The sequence below is a fragment of the Ciconia boyciana genome, chromosome 2, assembly GCF_034638445.1.
Source record: "Ciconia boyciana chromosome 2, ASM3463844v1, whole genome shotgun sequence".
Classification (NCBI taxonomy): Eukaryota; Metazoa; Chordata; class Aves; order Ciconiiformes; family Ciconiidae; genus Ciconia; species Ciconia boyciana.
In genome coordinates this window covers 144,656,168-144,671,767 of record NC_132935.1, presented here as the reverse complement: position 1 = coordinate 144,671,767, position 15,600 = coordinate 144,656,168, and the positions used below count along the sequence as shown (strand labels likewise).

General features: G+C 40.5%; 1 protein-coding gene across 10 annotated transcripts in view; it reads left to right on the top strand.

Moving 5' to 3' along the window:
- ADAM22 (ADAM metallopeptidase domain 22) overlaps positions 1 to 14,852 on the top strand; it is a 141,666-nt gene extending 126,814 nt beyond the window's left edge. For all 10 annotated transcript variants that reach the window (XM_072854309.1, XM_072854307.1, XM_072854310.1 and 7 more), the window contains 2 exons: positions 6,780 to 6,903; positions 8,204 to 14,852. In XM_072854309.1, the coding sequence (XP_072710410.1) occupies positions 6,780 to 6,903; positions 8,204 to 8,224 (145 nt within the window). In that variant the 3' untranslated portion in view covers positions 8,225 to 14,852. The remainder of the gene's footprint in view (positions 1 to 6,779; positions 6,904 to 8,203) is intronic.
- The last annotated feature ends 748 nt before the right edge of the window (positions 14,853 to 15,600 follow it).

Sequence of the window (15,600 nt, the reverse complement as noted above, 5' to 3'; positions counted from 1 at the left end):
GTCACTTTTAGAACTAAAAATGTTCCAAAGTCTTAAAAGAGCATAAAATTGTCACTTTTTTAAACCATTTGTGTTTGCTTTCAAGAACTCTTAAATCACGGATAAGTTGCAGAAAGGCTTTCCAATGAACAAATAGGGCAAATGAGGTAAATTTAAGCCTGCCAGTCCTGATCTTGGTCCTGAACAAGGAGTAGAAATCCCTGACACAAGAATCCAAGGCTTACAGGAGGATGTTGTGATTTTGCCAGCTGGTATCAGCCAGATCTTGGTGTTGGTGCTTGGACATTCAGGCAGGGTATATTGTGAATCCAGTAGTTTTGCCAGTGCTGGGATGCCATTGCTGCACCGACTGGGATACAGGGTCCAGTTCTGGTATCCACAGTTCAACAAGTACGTTCAAGAACTGAGAAGATTTAAGCCCTGAGAAACCTTAGAAGGCACTGCAGGGCCTCAAGCTGTTCAGTTTAATGGAGGAGCTAAATGCTTACCTGATCATAAAATCCATACGCAGCAAAACCTTTGTGGTGGGAAGTCCTTTAGACTAGCAGACTGAGACTGATAATGACCAAAAGTCACTGGAAGGTGAAATTAGGCACTCACACTAGAAATGAGGTGTGTTTTTATTAGCAAACCTTTTCCTAAAAATACCTTCTGGACCTTTGTTGTTCAGGCAAGGCCATCAGTCACCCACCATAATCTAACCCCATAGCTGTCTTTCAGGGTGTTTGTATCAGAAGCCCTGTGGTCGCAATAAACAAAGGGATTGATGGAATATGAAGATAGCACTAGTTTGAAGTATGTTACTTTAAATGGTTTAGTTGAACAGGTTTAAATTCCTGTGTGGATACTCTTAATTTGGTTTTCATCTTTTAACATCAGTATATCTTGATTTAGTAACTAGATTAAATTGATGGGAGCATACCCCACCCCTGAGGGTTTTCAACTGTTGCACCGAATGAGTCACATTTCTAATTGTATTTGAGATAAACCAAGCATTTTTTGCATGTAGATGAGGATTAAGCTGACCCATGTGAGTTTTAAGGGCTGTATATCAGCAGAGATGAAACATAAATTAAAAATTTTACACCGTAGAAGCTTACTAATGACTGCCTGCAGCAGTAGCTTTAGAAATGAGAGAGAAACTAGAATAAATTTAGAAACCAGTATGTCCTCATTAACTGAGGTAACCATGGGGAAATATTCTGCAGGCACATTATGGAAGGCAAAGGATCAAATCTTCTCCCGGGATGAGTTGCCATGGGCTTATGAGAGGTTGAACCGAACAGTTTCTCCCCAAAACTCAGGTGCAATTTTGGTTAATCTGTCACGAACTGGAAAACATTGTTCCTAAGAATGGTGTGTCTGAACATCATATGGCTGGGTTTCGAGCCTGTGAAGTGATTCATGAACAAAACAAAACAAATCTTGTTTGGCAAACCAGAAAGTCAGGCTGAAGTCAGGCTGTCCAGCTGTTACTACGTTTTAGGAATCGTAGTCCAGGATAAGACATTTACACCAGATAATTAGATGAGTAGTATTTTTGTTGCCAATCATCTTTGATTTCCCTTTTCTTTTAAAGATGTCCTGAAAGTAACAGTGTTGTTTTGCTTGTCTCCCTGTAGTTTTAGGAATAATGTGTTGATGACTGGTGCTGTTGCAGATAGAGTTGAAGTAGAATCAGGAAAAAAGACAAACATGTTTCCTACAGTTCCTAGGAACCCTGCAAATTTTCAGAAAATAGAGATATTAGTCATCACAGACTTTCTCCATCAGCTTAAAAAAAAAACTGTATAAATCAAAATTTGTCTCTGACACCTGGTGTCCTAGTTATTCATTTTTTTTCCTCGTCTACAAGTCTAATGGGTATTTCTATATAATTACTTTTTATTAATGATAATAATAATAGCAGCTGGTGTCTCTGGCACCAGAAAGCTCCCAGCTGTGGGATTCCCTTCTGTAAGAAAGTAAGATCTGTAAAGAAAAATCTCATTTTACTGCTCAAAGTCTAGGCTAGATTTTAATTTTACATACCAGGCCATAGCTGCGTAACCCCAGCAATAAACCCAGGCAGGAAACCTTTCCCTGATTTCAGCTTTGCAGCAAGGCACGCTGTTTTACCAGTGTGATGCTACTACTTATTTTTGTTACTGCTAATTACAGTGGCTACTGCACAGACTGACCTTATGAAATATGGTTAAGGATTACTCGAAATTCTCACTGATTCTTGAAAGACTCAGGAACCATGATGGTATCAGAAAATAAACTGTCAGAATCCCAAAATGTGGCATTTCTGTAGATAATTATAGACAAAAAAAGACTAGAAGGCACCTTCTGAAGCACTAAGCTGCTTACATTTCATTTAATGCAAATATTTACAGTAACTTAGATTCTATGGGAGTTGTTTAAGTACAAAAATAGTTTATGCAGAAAACAGTTTTTTTAGATGGAGACCCAGGATGCATACACCGAGAGGGAAAATGGCCATCCCATATCAGAAAGGCATTGGCAAGGAGCATGGAGGGCAGGAGACAACAGGCTATCCGTTTCCCTCCTATTTTTTTCTGTGCTGCGGTGTTCTTGTTTTCTTCCTTGGCATCTTCTCATCTCCTCCTCAGCTGATCATTAGCCAGAGTTGGCTCTGCTGCTCTGTGAGGTCCGTTGCCTTCCTCCGTGAGCATCCAGCTGAGGCCAGAGCCGTGACCAGCCATTAGCTCCCTGCTCTCGCTGAGGCAGCTTTAGACTGTTCTTAAAGAAAAGCAAAAAACAGTTTTCCCCATAACAACCAAAGCAAAATATTGTCCTTGTTGGCAGCCAATGAAAAAAATGCCTATTGAGGTCAGTAAGGTCAGAATTTCATTTCAAGAGTTAGGGAAAAGAGTTCATTAAAGCGTGTGAGTGCCTGCTTCTGGGGCATTGCTGTGCAGTGCTTAAAGTGGATGGCTTAAGCCACAGCCTTTGCCTTTTCTGCAGCCCCCCTCGAGCCGAGCGTCCCCTCTGCTGCTACATTTTCTGAGGAAGCTTGCACGCATCTGTGTTTTTTAAAAGGAACTTCATTTAAAATGTTAAAATGTTCAGCCACATCAGTGTTTTTAGAAGATCCCAACTTCCTGATGTAGGATAATTGAGGCTGATGATGTCCTACAAAGAGCTGAACCTATGGCAGCAAAGGTCAGGTTAGGCTGATAGTATCTGCCTTTGGGCTTGAAATGCTTTCGCCAGGTTGAGTGTTAAGTGAATTTCGTTAAATTATTTCAGTCTATGAAACAGAATCCAGCACAGCTTATGAACAGTTCAGATCTGTCAGGGCCACCTGCCTTAAGTTCAGCTAAAATGACACCAGAAGTCACAAGACATTTAGCGTGCGACCAGGTGACGCAGTTCCCCATCTCCTGTGGGCCAACACTCTCCCCATGTAGGTGACGAGCATGCAGGCGCCTGGCTGCCGGAGAGCGCATGCAGATGTCCTCCCGCTGCCACAGCCTTTTCTTGTGAATCCCAGCATGGTCTCCCCACACTCTTAGTTTCAGCTTCCAGGACAGAAAGATGGACACGAAGTGGCCGCTACATCTTGCTTTCTGGTCAGAAATGAGAATTCTTCCAGTGCATTGAGGTGCATGGCTTTATTTGGGGTTGGTGGTAAAACCTCTGAAACTGTCATGGCATGTACAGGGCAGAAGGCAGTCTGCAACCCAGTCTGCTTTCCTAGGTTTTTTGTATAAATTTCAGCTGGAAACAAGATCGGGTATGAAAGCTAATGGATGTGATAGCAGGAGAACTGAAACCCCAGTGAAAGCTAAATGGATCCCACCCTTGACTAAACTGCAAAGTTTTGCCTACCTTTAACCCCAGCATTACCTGCAAGTGTCCCTGAATGCTGTCTTTCTCCCATCCTGTAAATGAGAAAGGCCATGTCTGGCTCTTTCTCATTTAAAGTACATGTAAATCTGGGATACACAGCACATACACAATTGCAGGGCAGAACCTGAGAAGTGCTCAAAAACACCTCAAACAACTACGCTTATCACACAAGGCGCATCCTAAGATCTGTGAGCATATGCTTAGTAGTGATACGTTTTTACAGTCTCAGTAGATGGCACTAAAGATGACAAAAACCAGCACATAACTTGTGTAGCAGAAAAAAGGGGCCTGTGAGGGGAGGGCAAGGTCATTTCTTTTAAGTGTGCAACTGCATTCTCGATGTTTTTGGCTGTAGCTTTGCACGTGCAGGTGAGCAGCAATATGCACGTCAGGTGTGCAAACCATAGGTGAGCTGGCAACGCAAAGCAGGATTGAGAAGTAAGAAACGTAGGCAGCTACACTGGAGGTCTGGGCTTCAAAATCTTTTGAAAAGGCAGCATTGTGTTTGAGTTACGGTGCAAAGCTACCTGGCTACAGGCTCAGCTAGGGATCCCGGTCAGAGGACCTGCTGTGGAAATGTTCAAGATGCCCCATCCTTGGGGAGGTTATTGCTTCTTCCAGGATCACCTACTCAGGCTGCTGGACAGGTATATTGGCCATGGCTTTTCCTCTCACCGTGGCCTTCTCTTGCGGTGCCTAAAATAACCCGTGGGAAGAGCCTGTGGTGTGCAGGAGGCGATGTCGTGCCTGGTTGTGGTGCAAGGGCTGGGAGTGCCTTCGTTCTGTGTGCCGCCTCCTGGCTGTGGTACCCATATAAACAGCTTTCTGATAGGGCTTGCCAAGTCAGATCTAACACCCCCCCAGCTCCTTGCTTCTGATCTCCAGGTGCATCATTACAAATTTAAACATGAAGATTTTAAATCCTCCTGCAACTGTTTGGCAAAATTCATAAATAATTGGATTACTAATAATATGTAAAATGTGCTCTCCTTATCTTCCCCCATTCCTCCTCTCCTTATTTTTTTGATTCTAGATCCACTAATAGTTTATTAGTGATCTTTATCAGTCCAAGTGTGGGCACAGCTGAGAGGACTTGTACGGGTAGTAAACAGCAGGGCACTGTTGAGAACCTTTCCCTGGATTTTTTTTAAAAAATAACCTGTTTTGTTGCACATGCAGTTTGGTGCCCAGATCTGTGATGCCGGACATATGAACGCTTTATTTCATACTGCAGTAGCTGTTTAAAATTTTCTTCCTGAAAATGGTCATGTATGTCCAGTTCATCTTAATGGGTGATCAGAGTGCATGTGCTGAAGATGTACTCTTCAGTGTTTGGTCAGTTGTACCAACCTAAATCTTGTAAGGGCTGTTGAACTTAGAGGGTACAGCATGAGGCATTAGAGCATTGTGAGCCAGATTGGAGAGCTGTCACCATATAATTTCCATTGACACCTTGTTGCTCGTGGCTACCATCAATCATTGTTTGTATGGGAGACAAGAGTGTGCTGTTGTAGGGAGCTACGGACACAACAAAGTGATACAGTAGTCCAAAATAAAAGAATAATTGTTTAAAGGTAAATTAATTCCACTTAGATAATAGAGGCACAAAACAATTTCAGACACAAAAGAGTCCCTGCCTTGTCTGTAATCCTCTCGGGATGAAAGGACCTGATCCTGCAAATCCCAGAGCCAGGGATGTGGGGCTGTTTGCAGGGGTGGTTCCTGTGGCTCCTTGGTATCAGTGATGGTGCTCATCACTGGGGTCTACAGCTGCAGAACACGCAGATCCCTGCTGTGTTTGAGGGGCTTGGAAGACCTGTCTGTAGAAACCCAGGGGAATCTTCCATCTTCAGGGGCACGTTAAGTTCAGAAGATAGTAGGCAGCAGTGCTCAGGGAGGGCCTGGGTGATGTGCCTGCACTAGTGGGAGGCCTCCTTTGAAAAATGCCCCAGTCTGCAAAACAGAACAAGAAGGCCAGGGTAGCTCAATTTTTCTTCTTTGAGGCTTTTTTTCCCTTTTATTCTGCCCAGATTTAGAGCCTGATAGGAACCTCTCAAGTGGGAAAAGTGGAGAATCTCAAAACAGAAGCATAAGAGTTTTTCTTGGGTATAAAATTTCAGTCAATAATGTGCTGCTGCCTTATTGACATGAAAAGAATGCCTTTCATGTGATACAAACATTTACTTGCTCCTGCTTACTCTACTCACCTTGTACAGAAATGCTGATTGCCATTGACTAATCAGTCCATTTTTGTATATTCTCATCAGACTCTTTCTTTGGCTGGAACAATATGCACTGTATGATGCTTGCATGTCTAATAATTTGTTATTAGCACTTTGTATATGCCTTTGTTATTTCACAACTAACAGTTTGGCCTCCAAGTGCATGCATTTGTGTAAATTAATGTGTTATAAAATAATAGATTTATTCGCTATGTTTGTATCAATATAGGAGATGTGTAAGATATACATAAAGACACTGATAATTGCCATTTAGTCACTGGCAGAAGACATTGTTCAGCTTGTATTTATACAATCACTGTTTCTATTTAGGCTTCATAATGCCATGTCTATCTTTTAGTTCTGTATTTACTCAATGGCAGATTTGGTTTGTTAATTTTATAATGATTAATTACAGTACCGTATAAAACAGTTTAAGAAATTGTTTTTGTTATGCAATACAATTCTAATAAAAAGTAGGAAATTTTATTTTTTTATTCCAGTGTTCCTGAAAGCTATAACTATGTTTATTCATATAATGAAATTATTAGACTACTGATCAAACAACTTTATCCCCCTGTTATTGAGCTAATAATAAGCTATATACTTGGTTCTGAACCAAGCTTCAGAGTAATGGCAGTTGCTGTTGCAGTGCTAGGACCCGAAGACATCACATTTATTTTGTGTGTTTCAACATCTCAGGACACTGTCTCCTGCAAAGTCTCCATCTTCATCCACTGGATCTATTGCTTCCAGCCGAAAATACCCTTACCCGATGCCACCACTTCCTGACGAGGAGAAAAAAGCCAACAGGCAAAGTGCCAGGGTACGTGTCGTCTTCTCTGTGCATTTCGTCGGTGACTTGATTTACTGGTAGTTTTTCAAAAGGAAAGTGTGGCAGATCAGCATCTTTGACTGACAGTGAGAGCAGCAATGGCGTTTCCTTTGTACCCTTAACTCCAGAAGCTGCTGAAGGCTGAGCCTCTGGCAGCAATTAGAGCAGCCTCGGTGGCTGTGTTCACAGATATCCCTTCAAGTTGCTCTTAAACCTGCCCTGAAGCCCAGATTTCACTAGTTGTCTTATTTCAAGCTGGGAGCGTGCCTGGGGCAGCCTTCGTGCTGCGGAGTACTGGCAGCCCTGGAGCAGGCGCCCATCTGGCTCTCCTCCCTTAACCCCTTCCAGGGGGCTGACGCAGCCGGCAGCTCTCATTCGGGCTGGGGGATAGCTGCTTTCCAGCTTTATGGAAAGGTAACTACGCTGCAGTTGAGGAGGATGTGGAGGGCTTGTATCAAGCCCTTGCATACCTGGAGGGGCTTTGCTGCTGCATGCCCTGAGCCTGCCCTGGCCCCCCAGGGCGGGCAGGAACCTCGGGAACGGGCTGTGGATGGTGATGCTGCTTCGCAGGGAGAGACTTCCAGCTGCTGCCAAAAGGCAACAGTAGCCATGCTTCCTTTGTGTCAATTCAGACATAGCAGATTTTTGAATAAGCAAAAAAACTCTGAAATTTGCTTTAGGAGTTTTACTTGTGATAGTTTTAGTTCACGTTCGTGATGCAGATGAGATTCCCATCTCTGCTCTCTGTCCTTTGGAGTACTGCTGAGGAGACCTGCGTGCTGCTACCCCCACGTCCTGCTCTGGGCAGCAGGTTGTGTTGCTCCCAGGCACATGTGGAGCAGAGCAGCTTGGAGGAAGGGCTGCACTGATGTTTCTCAGCCCTGGAGCTGCCTCAGCCCTAGCTCAAACCCACGGCAGAAATTCATGCTGCCCTGAGCAGTTAGGTAGAATAGAGTGGGAAAGTACACTAATATTAGTTAGCGTAACGGTAAGGTAAAAGCTGTCCAATACAAAGGTGATGCTACACTGACATTTTTCCTTCAAACTCTCTGCACTCCCAGCGGTGGACATTTACTATGCCGACTGCAAGTCATGCTGAAATGCTTGAGACTGCTGACTCTCTGGTCTGCACAGATACCCACCAGAGGCTGGGAGGAGACCACGAGCGTAGCCTTGGTGACCCAAGTGATGTAGATGCAGTTCCCCAAACAAGCTCCTCACACTGTTTGGGTAACAGTCTGTTTTATCTTGGTGTTCAGCGTGTGTTTGTGTTCCTTTTCCCCTTCTCCAGCTATGGGAGACGTCCATTTAGCTGCGGTGTTTTCCTGGGCTGACATCAGAACTGTTTACTTCGAATTTTGTAGAAACTCAGCATCACTGAGTCATCGCACATTCATCTGCTCTTCAGACAATTCGAAAGATCAACAGAGATGCCCGTGATCACAGTGAGAACCTCCTCTCATCTGGAAGGGAAAAAAGCAGTCTTTTTTTTCTTTCTTTTTTGTTGACTAGTATTTTATGGATTTGATGAACAACCAAAATCATAACAATTAACAGGGGATTATTAGCCCGGATGTGACAAGGCTATTCCGCATGATGACAGATACACTTACCTAGAATCCCAACTGCAGTCTGTTTGCCAGTCCCGCGTAAGAGAGGTTTTCCTCTGGTTTAATGCAGTCCCGAGTCAGACCAGAGTGGAACTGGGAACACGCCTCCTGGAGACCCCAGCCGATGTAAACGTATATGCTGTATGCATGAACCTTGTGTTCTTTACTTTCCACATGTAAGGGATAAACAACATACTGTAGTAGAAATTAGCATGCAGGAGTAAGAAATATAGGATTTTTTTTGTGACAGGATTTCAAGCTTTGAAAGGCAACTATTTGACACAAACGTCAAACAAACAAGGATTCTATCTTTTTTTTTACCTTATGTGTTTATAATCTCAGTATACAGATTGTATATATGTAAACATTTGATAATGTCAAAAATAGCTGTTATACATAAGTGTATTTTGCCAAATGCCTAAAGAAACAGTCATGACTAACATCATCACACTTCAGATTTTCTAATATTACGAGCAGACAACTTTGGAAATACAGAAAGTACAGTACTGTAAAACCGTGTCTCTCAGAAACTGGTGTTTGACCAAAATCTATACTATCTTTTCAGTATCTTATACTGTCTTGACAATCTCAGTTGTATGGTAGACTACAGAAACCAGTACAGCAGCACTTTGTCTTAAATCATCATAAGAGGAACCAGCCAAAATCCGTTGTTTGGTGAGATGACCGGTGTATCCTCGCACAGGTGTAATCAAGAATGATTTGGCAGACAACAGAGACAGAGTCTTTAAGTAATGTGCAGTCCAAACTTACTGGACATTTGGGAATACTTCTAAGTAGTCAATTCAGGATGTGGTGATGTGAAGTCCTTCTGGTGAGAGTTGCTGTGTATTTTTGATAGAGCATTTCAGACACTGTTTTAGATGGCAAGGCGTAGCTTAAGAGAAGCATAACAATTTCACTGCACTAGATAATAACAGTGCTGGGCAAGTGGCCAGTTTCATTGCTGTCTTTTTATTTGTTACTGGAATCGCCTTTACCATGCGCTTGAATGCTATGCTTGCTGCCCCTGAAGCCCCCTTGACAATTTTTTGGGGCATTAAACTGAATACAAGTGAGTTTAGCCTAAAAAACCGGGTGGGGGGGAACAAACCCTTTACCATGGAGACGTTAATCTTGTGCGTAAGTGGATGGTTAGATTTCTAACACCTGAGACTTCTAAAGGTTGTTGTAAAACAAATGTCTTTTGATTGGGAATTTTCAGTCAGTAAGAAACTGGACCATATTAAATCAGTTTATAATTCTGCAGCTTTCCAAAATTGACTAATTGTTAGCTTCAGGTAGTACCATTGCAGAATAAAACTCCCGAGTCCGTGTGGTGCAGTTGAATACCTTGCCCAACAGCTGTATGATCAATTAGATATTATTGTGATGGGAACATCTTCGGTGTTTCTGAATCTTCTACCTCTTTCATGTATTTCCTTCAATAAGTGAACCCAACACTTGCAGCCTTTTAATATATTTTTTTAACTTCTAAGTCTCTCGATAAAGTCAAATATATGTAAGATTAAATTAAGAAATGTTTAAAGATGTGAGCAACTGTAAAGTATGTAAGATTTTTAGAAACACTATATTTTATGATTAGGCTGTGTGTTGGATTATGACAAAATATTGGCCTTGGAGTTCAAATGATTTTCCTTCACAGTCGACAGGTTCTGGTAAGTATTTCAGAGAAAGACAAATACGAGTGAGTACAAGTGGATGCAGACAGACCATCTGGAAGGAGCCAGTCACTTGTAATTGCTTTAGGAAAAGATTCTGCACTTTTGTGAAGAGTAAATATCCATCAGCACTGAAGAATATTTTTTGCAAAGATTTACTTTGAGCGTAGGTAACTGGATTAAAGATATTTGGTAGCGTATAGCTCATGACATTAGGGCCTGAGCCATAATCACTTGAAATCAGTATGTCTTTTATTGATTTCACTGGACTTTGAGCAGGACCCTCAAGGAGTTCACCCACACTAGGACATTATGCTCACCCAGTAGCTTCTGTGTTACTCTGTCACCTGGAAGCTGTTTTTCCCTCACATATTAGTATCTTGTCTTCAGTAACTGGACTGTTCATCATGTGCCTTTTATGGTATTTTGTTTGGATACAAACTGGCATGTAATTTTGAATAATCCTGTTAGATTTCTGTGCATATTTTTTGTTTACCACTGTTTACTCTTCTCTTTCCATTTTGCCTTATCAAGAAGCAGCAAGATTTGGCAGACTGAACTGGATAGAACATACTGGCTTTGTGTAATGTTCATAGCTTCTTGTTTTGCAAACAAATGGCTCTCCTGACTGTATTTTCAATGTAGTATGTATTTTCAACTTCTCTCTTGTTTTGGTATAATTCATTTGTAGCATATGATGGTACAGTTATGTGTGTAGTGTATCTTTCACATTTGGAGATACTTAGTGACTGGAAGTCTAGTTATGAGCACTAAGTTTAAGTTAAATAAATATTGACTTTCACTTTGGTGGTCTAGAGTGAGAACATCACAGGACTTGGGTTTTTGCAAAATTCTTCTGCAGAGAATCTTGCATCAGGTTGGTAACTTGGAGACCTTGTCATTGCACAAAACCTGAACTAGCAGGGCTGTGTGAGCCTCCAAAGCCAGGGGAGGTCAAAGGGAGAAGCTGTTTGCTTACATTCTGTGGTTTCCTACTTCTAAAATGTAGTGTGTTGGAAAGCTGCCAGATTAATAACCGTGAAGACTGCAAATATTTTTATCCACTGTAGTTAGTTACACTGGCAATAGCAATATAAATTGTTGCATAATACCTCATCCAGTCTAAAACAAGAGTACTTGTATTGTCAATAGGCTAGCTCAGTCATTTTGACTCATTGAGATTCATGCTTTTATTTTGCTTTTAATTTTATTTTAATAAATGAACTAGTTATTGCCAGCTATGCTGTAGGTGCCTGTTGAAGTGGGGAGGTTATCAGCTCCTCTCAATACATTAAAAGTAATTGTCCATATGAACACAGGACCTGCAGGATGAGGGTTATGTATTTCAGCATGTGGGAGAAGAATCTTTAAAATAGAATTAATATGACTAACTGATGGAGACTGGAAAATAGAGATCATATCCAAATAATACCACTGCACAATGATTCCAGAGTTTAACAAGTAAAAATTTACCTGCTAATTCTGAATTTGTTGACATAAGAACTTCAGTAATCCATACTATGGACTTTTGATGAATATACTCAGGCAGTTTACCAGAAATGGTTGTGACTGATTGATAATTTACATATAATTTTTTTATATTTAAATAAGTAGTTTTAAAGAGGTTGTTCATTTTATACAGCCTATCTCTGCGTAAGTTGTGAACTTAAGTCACTACTTGCCATTTATCTGATTTGAAGTGTGACTTGACTTTGAAGATAGCTACTTCCAAATGACTTAAGAGTTTTGTTCCTGATTTATGAGCTGTTGAACCTGCTAAGCTGATGTACTTATTAGTTAATTTTGATTGTGCTAATGAACAAATGGACCTTTGGGTTATAGCCTGAATTAAAATTGGAAAGAAATTGTGTCAACAGCTAGTGTACTAAAGTCCTCTTACCTGAATCCCTGTTGCTGGTTTTAAATGAAATGAGTGGTCTTGTCAACACCAATGTGACGACTGTTTTCAAAACCAGGGCCAAGAACAGGCACATACACTGTTACAGGAATGCATATACTACAAATTCTGACCAAATTTGCAGTTATTTCATTGAATTTCATTAATGAATAGGATAGGATGTAATGTGAAACAATGATGAGACTCTGTAATCCTATGGGGTAACAGGTTAGCTCTTAGGACTTGCTGTCATCAAATCCCATACCTAGCTGTTGTAAGCAAACTTGCCAAACTCCAGTGTAAAACTCGGCAAGCTCCTGTTCTCTTCTTTTCCATCCCCTTTCTGCTCCTACTGAAGAGCATTTCTGTGCATGAGAATTACATCCACTAACAGTCTCTTGTTGTTGGTTGGCTAAGATCGAAAAGCTGCTAAGTCATCTTTCCACACAATGTCCTGGGTAAGGTTTTCCCAGTCCTGTTCATACATCTTCTGCTCTTGCTGCAGTGTAGGTGATGGAGCTTCATGTCTCATGTGCGGTTTGCACTGGTAAAACCATTTGGTGGCTCAGCCATCCTGTGTCTTTCTCACCCTCTAGCATTGTTGAAGGCCAAGCCTCTTTAATCACTGAGTCTGTGAACCTAAAAGTTGTGCTGTGTCCTATTTCTCTTGCTCCAAGTCTGAAGATCATCCATGTCTTTCTCTAAGAAGTTACTTAAGTATCTGTATCATTAGCAGACTGCTTGGGCCACTGTTATCAACCATAGGGTGAGGTTATATACCTCATTTTTAAAGAGCTTGAGCACTCTGGTCTCCTCTGAAGCCATTTTTTTGTCCAGAATGGATTATCCATCAGACTGCTGAGCTGATGACCCACTATTTGCATGACTTCCAAACCATGAGACATCAGCAATATGGGATTTGACTTTGATCAGATTTCCTGAAGACAAATACAAGTAAACTGCACACATATGTACAGCTTGTCATGCCATGACTGCATGGTGGGATAACGTTCCTGTGTGCACCTAACTATTATCCTAATAGAGCAGGAAAAAAGGAAACGGTAAAACTGAGTGTGTAGACACAGTTGCAATATAGATAGGACTCTCGAGTGTGATTTCAACAGGAAATTAAGTAATACCTCCTATCATCTACACTAAAAAACTCCTTTGACCCAAGTATTTTCCAAGTCACCTTATGAAAAATATCTCTGGTGCCTCAAGTATGGACGCTGATGTGAACTAAAGCTTTGGAACCAGCAGGTGGTATCTTGTCATTCCACAAGTTTTCTGCAACTATTTAGGGAAGCACTACAACAGTTAATGTTAATGTTATCTCAGGCAAGTAACCAAAACAAGCAGTAAAAATAAGCTCAGAACACAGAAATGTGGTTGTTTGCTCACACTTGAGAAACTTTGTACCTGACTTCAAAATTGGCTCACCTAGCCAGGTCTGGTGGGTTTAGTTCTCTAAAATCCAATCTACACCAGTTTTAAAATCCCTTTAGCTAAGCCAGCTTTAAACTCTTTAAAAACTTCTGCTATGTAGACAGGCCATAATTGCAATATAACTCAGAATGAGAAAGTAAGCGCAGAGCAGTTAAAAAGAAACACATCCTCTAAGGGAGAAGTATAGGTGTCTTACACTATTTTTAATTACTAGAGCATAAAATGTCAAAGCAACAAGCTAATTTTTTTTCTGTTTCTGTATTCCTCTGAATAAAAAAAGTAAAGTTTTGGTTAAAAAAAAATCTTAACATGAGGCCTTAAGACCTTATATATTCTAACTTTAGCATGGAGAGTCTATTTTTACAACCACGTTAGAAATTCTGTATATAGGCCTGACTGACCTTGTAAGTATAGTGGTGCTAGGAGCTAATCATGCAATATTGTAAGGCTCTGTATAACAGTAAATGCTGATTTATTTTGATTATTGGTACAACGACTCCTGCTCACTGCCTGTGTAGAGACTCTGCATATTTTATGCTTGGAAATACAGTCCAGAACATATTCAAACTGTGAATATATAACCTGATTTTTCTTTTCCTAAGGGTAAAGATATATTACAATAGGTAGTGTTTTATATAGAATACAGTACTTATTTTTATTGTTGCATAAATGCAAAATATTTTTTTCAGAATAGCAAAGCATTACATAATTTTTAATCTGCTGGAGAAAACACTATTTACAATATGACCAGTTCTTTCAGCAAAGCTTTTGGGATGGTATATACCAATTGGCTCTGCCAGCTTCATTTTGTGCTAATCTTTATCTTGGGCATTGCTGTAAAAAAAAAAGCTATCTATTTTTTTCACTCATACTAGCCCTTATTGGTAAAACCTTTAGAGAGGCAAGGAGAATCGTGTTTCACCACTGGGGTTGGGCTAGTATTAGCAGAAACAACCAATCTAAACCATATTGTTGTCTTTGCTAGTTAAAATCCTTTAAAGATCATACCTGATGTAATAGAAACATAAGATTTTGACAAACACCAAAATGAAGCATTGCAATTTACAACTTCTAGCTTTGAGTGTGATATTTTTGTCATATACATTACAGGCATTGGGCTGTTGAAGTGAATGAATCTGGCTTTCATGTAGCTAAACAAAATGTTGCTTTTTATAAAATCAAATCATTGTAATTTGGGGTTCTAAATTCCTGCTCACTTTTAATAACAGCATCGCAGTATCCACTTCTATGAGAGTATTTAATACAAATGCCTGTGGTTTTCAATGTTACTAACATACCGTAACATCAGTAAAGTGACTTTCAATGATGGACTGTTGTGTGTATTTTGTTCTCGTTAAGTCCTTACATTTAGCACTTCCTGTTTTATAGGTCTCTGTAGAAAAAAAAAGATGCTGTATGCGTGGGAAAAAAAAGGCTAATGGCTAACAACAGAATACAGATGTTATTTTTCAAATTCCAGTGTTGAAAATGATCCTGTGAGCTTCCCAGTCTTTGTCTTAGGGTCCTACTGTTCTCAAGGGAGATCTACAATTACTGTTCCTTACACTTGCATGTCTGAGGGCAACCTAGAAAAATTATCTACATTCTAAACTATGCCCAATCCTTCCCAGTATGTTTCGGGAAAGAGAAACCCTTAATTCTGAATTATAGATACCTCTTTCTCTAAAGCAGGTAACTTGCATATTCAAATTGCCCACTGAATCTACTCTTACTGGGGAAGCAATTTTCACACAGGTTTCAGGTGGCTTTCTTTTAGCTAGATGACAGCAAATTCTGTAGTCACTCCTTAGCAACTGTATTTGTTATCTTAGTTTATGTCTAAACATGAAATATGATTTACCCTATCAGTCCCTGTGAATACCATGGATTTTTGAAACACTTCTGGAGAACAAAAAGCAATTCTTTCTTGGGTAAGCTAGAATTTGTTCCTGTTTTCCAGTTTCAATTTGTTTTCCAGTTTTCTGTTTTGTGTTTACAAGAAGATCCCTGAAGAAAACCCTATTGGTTCACACTGTTGCAGCATTTCACTGCCCAG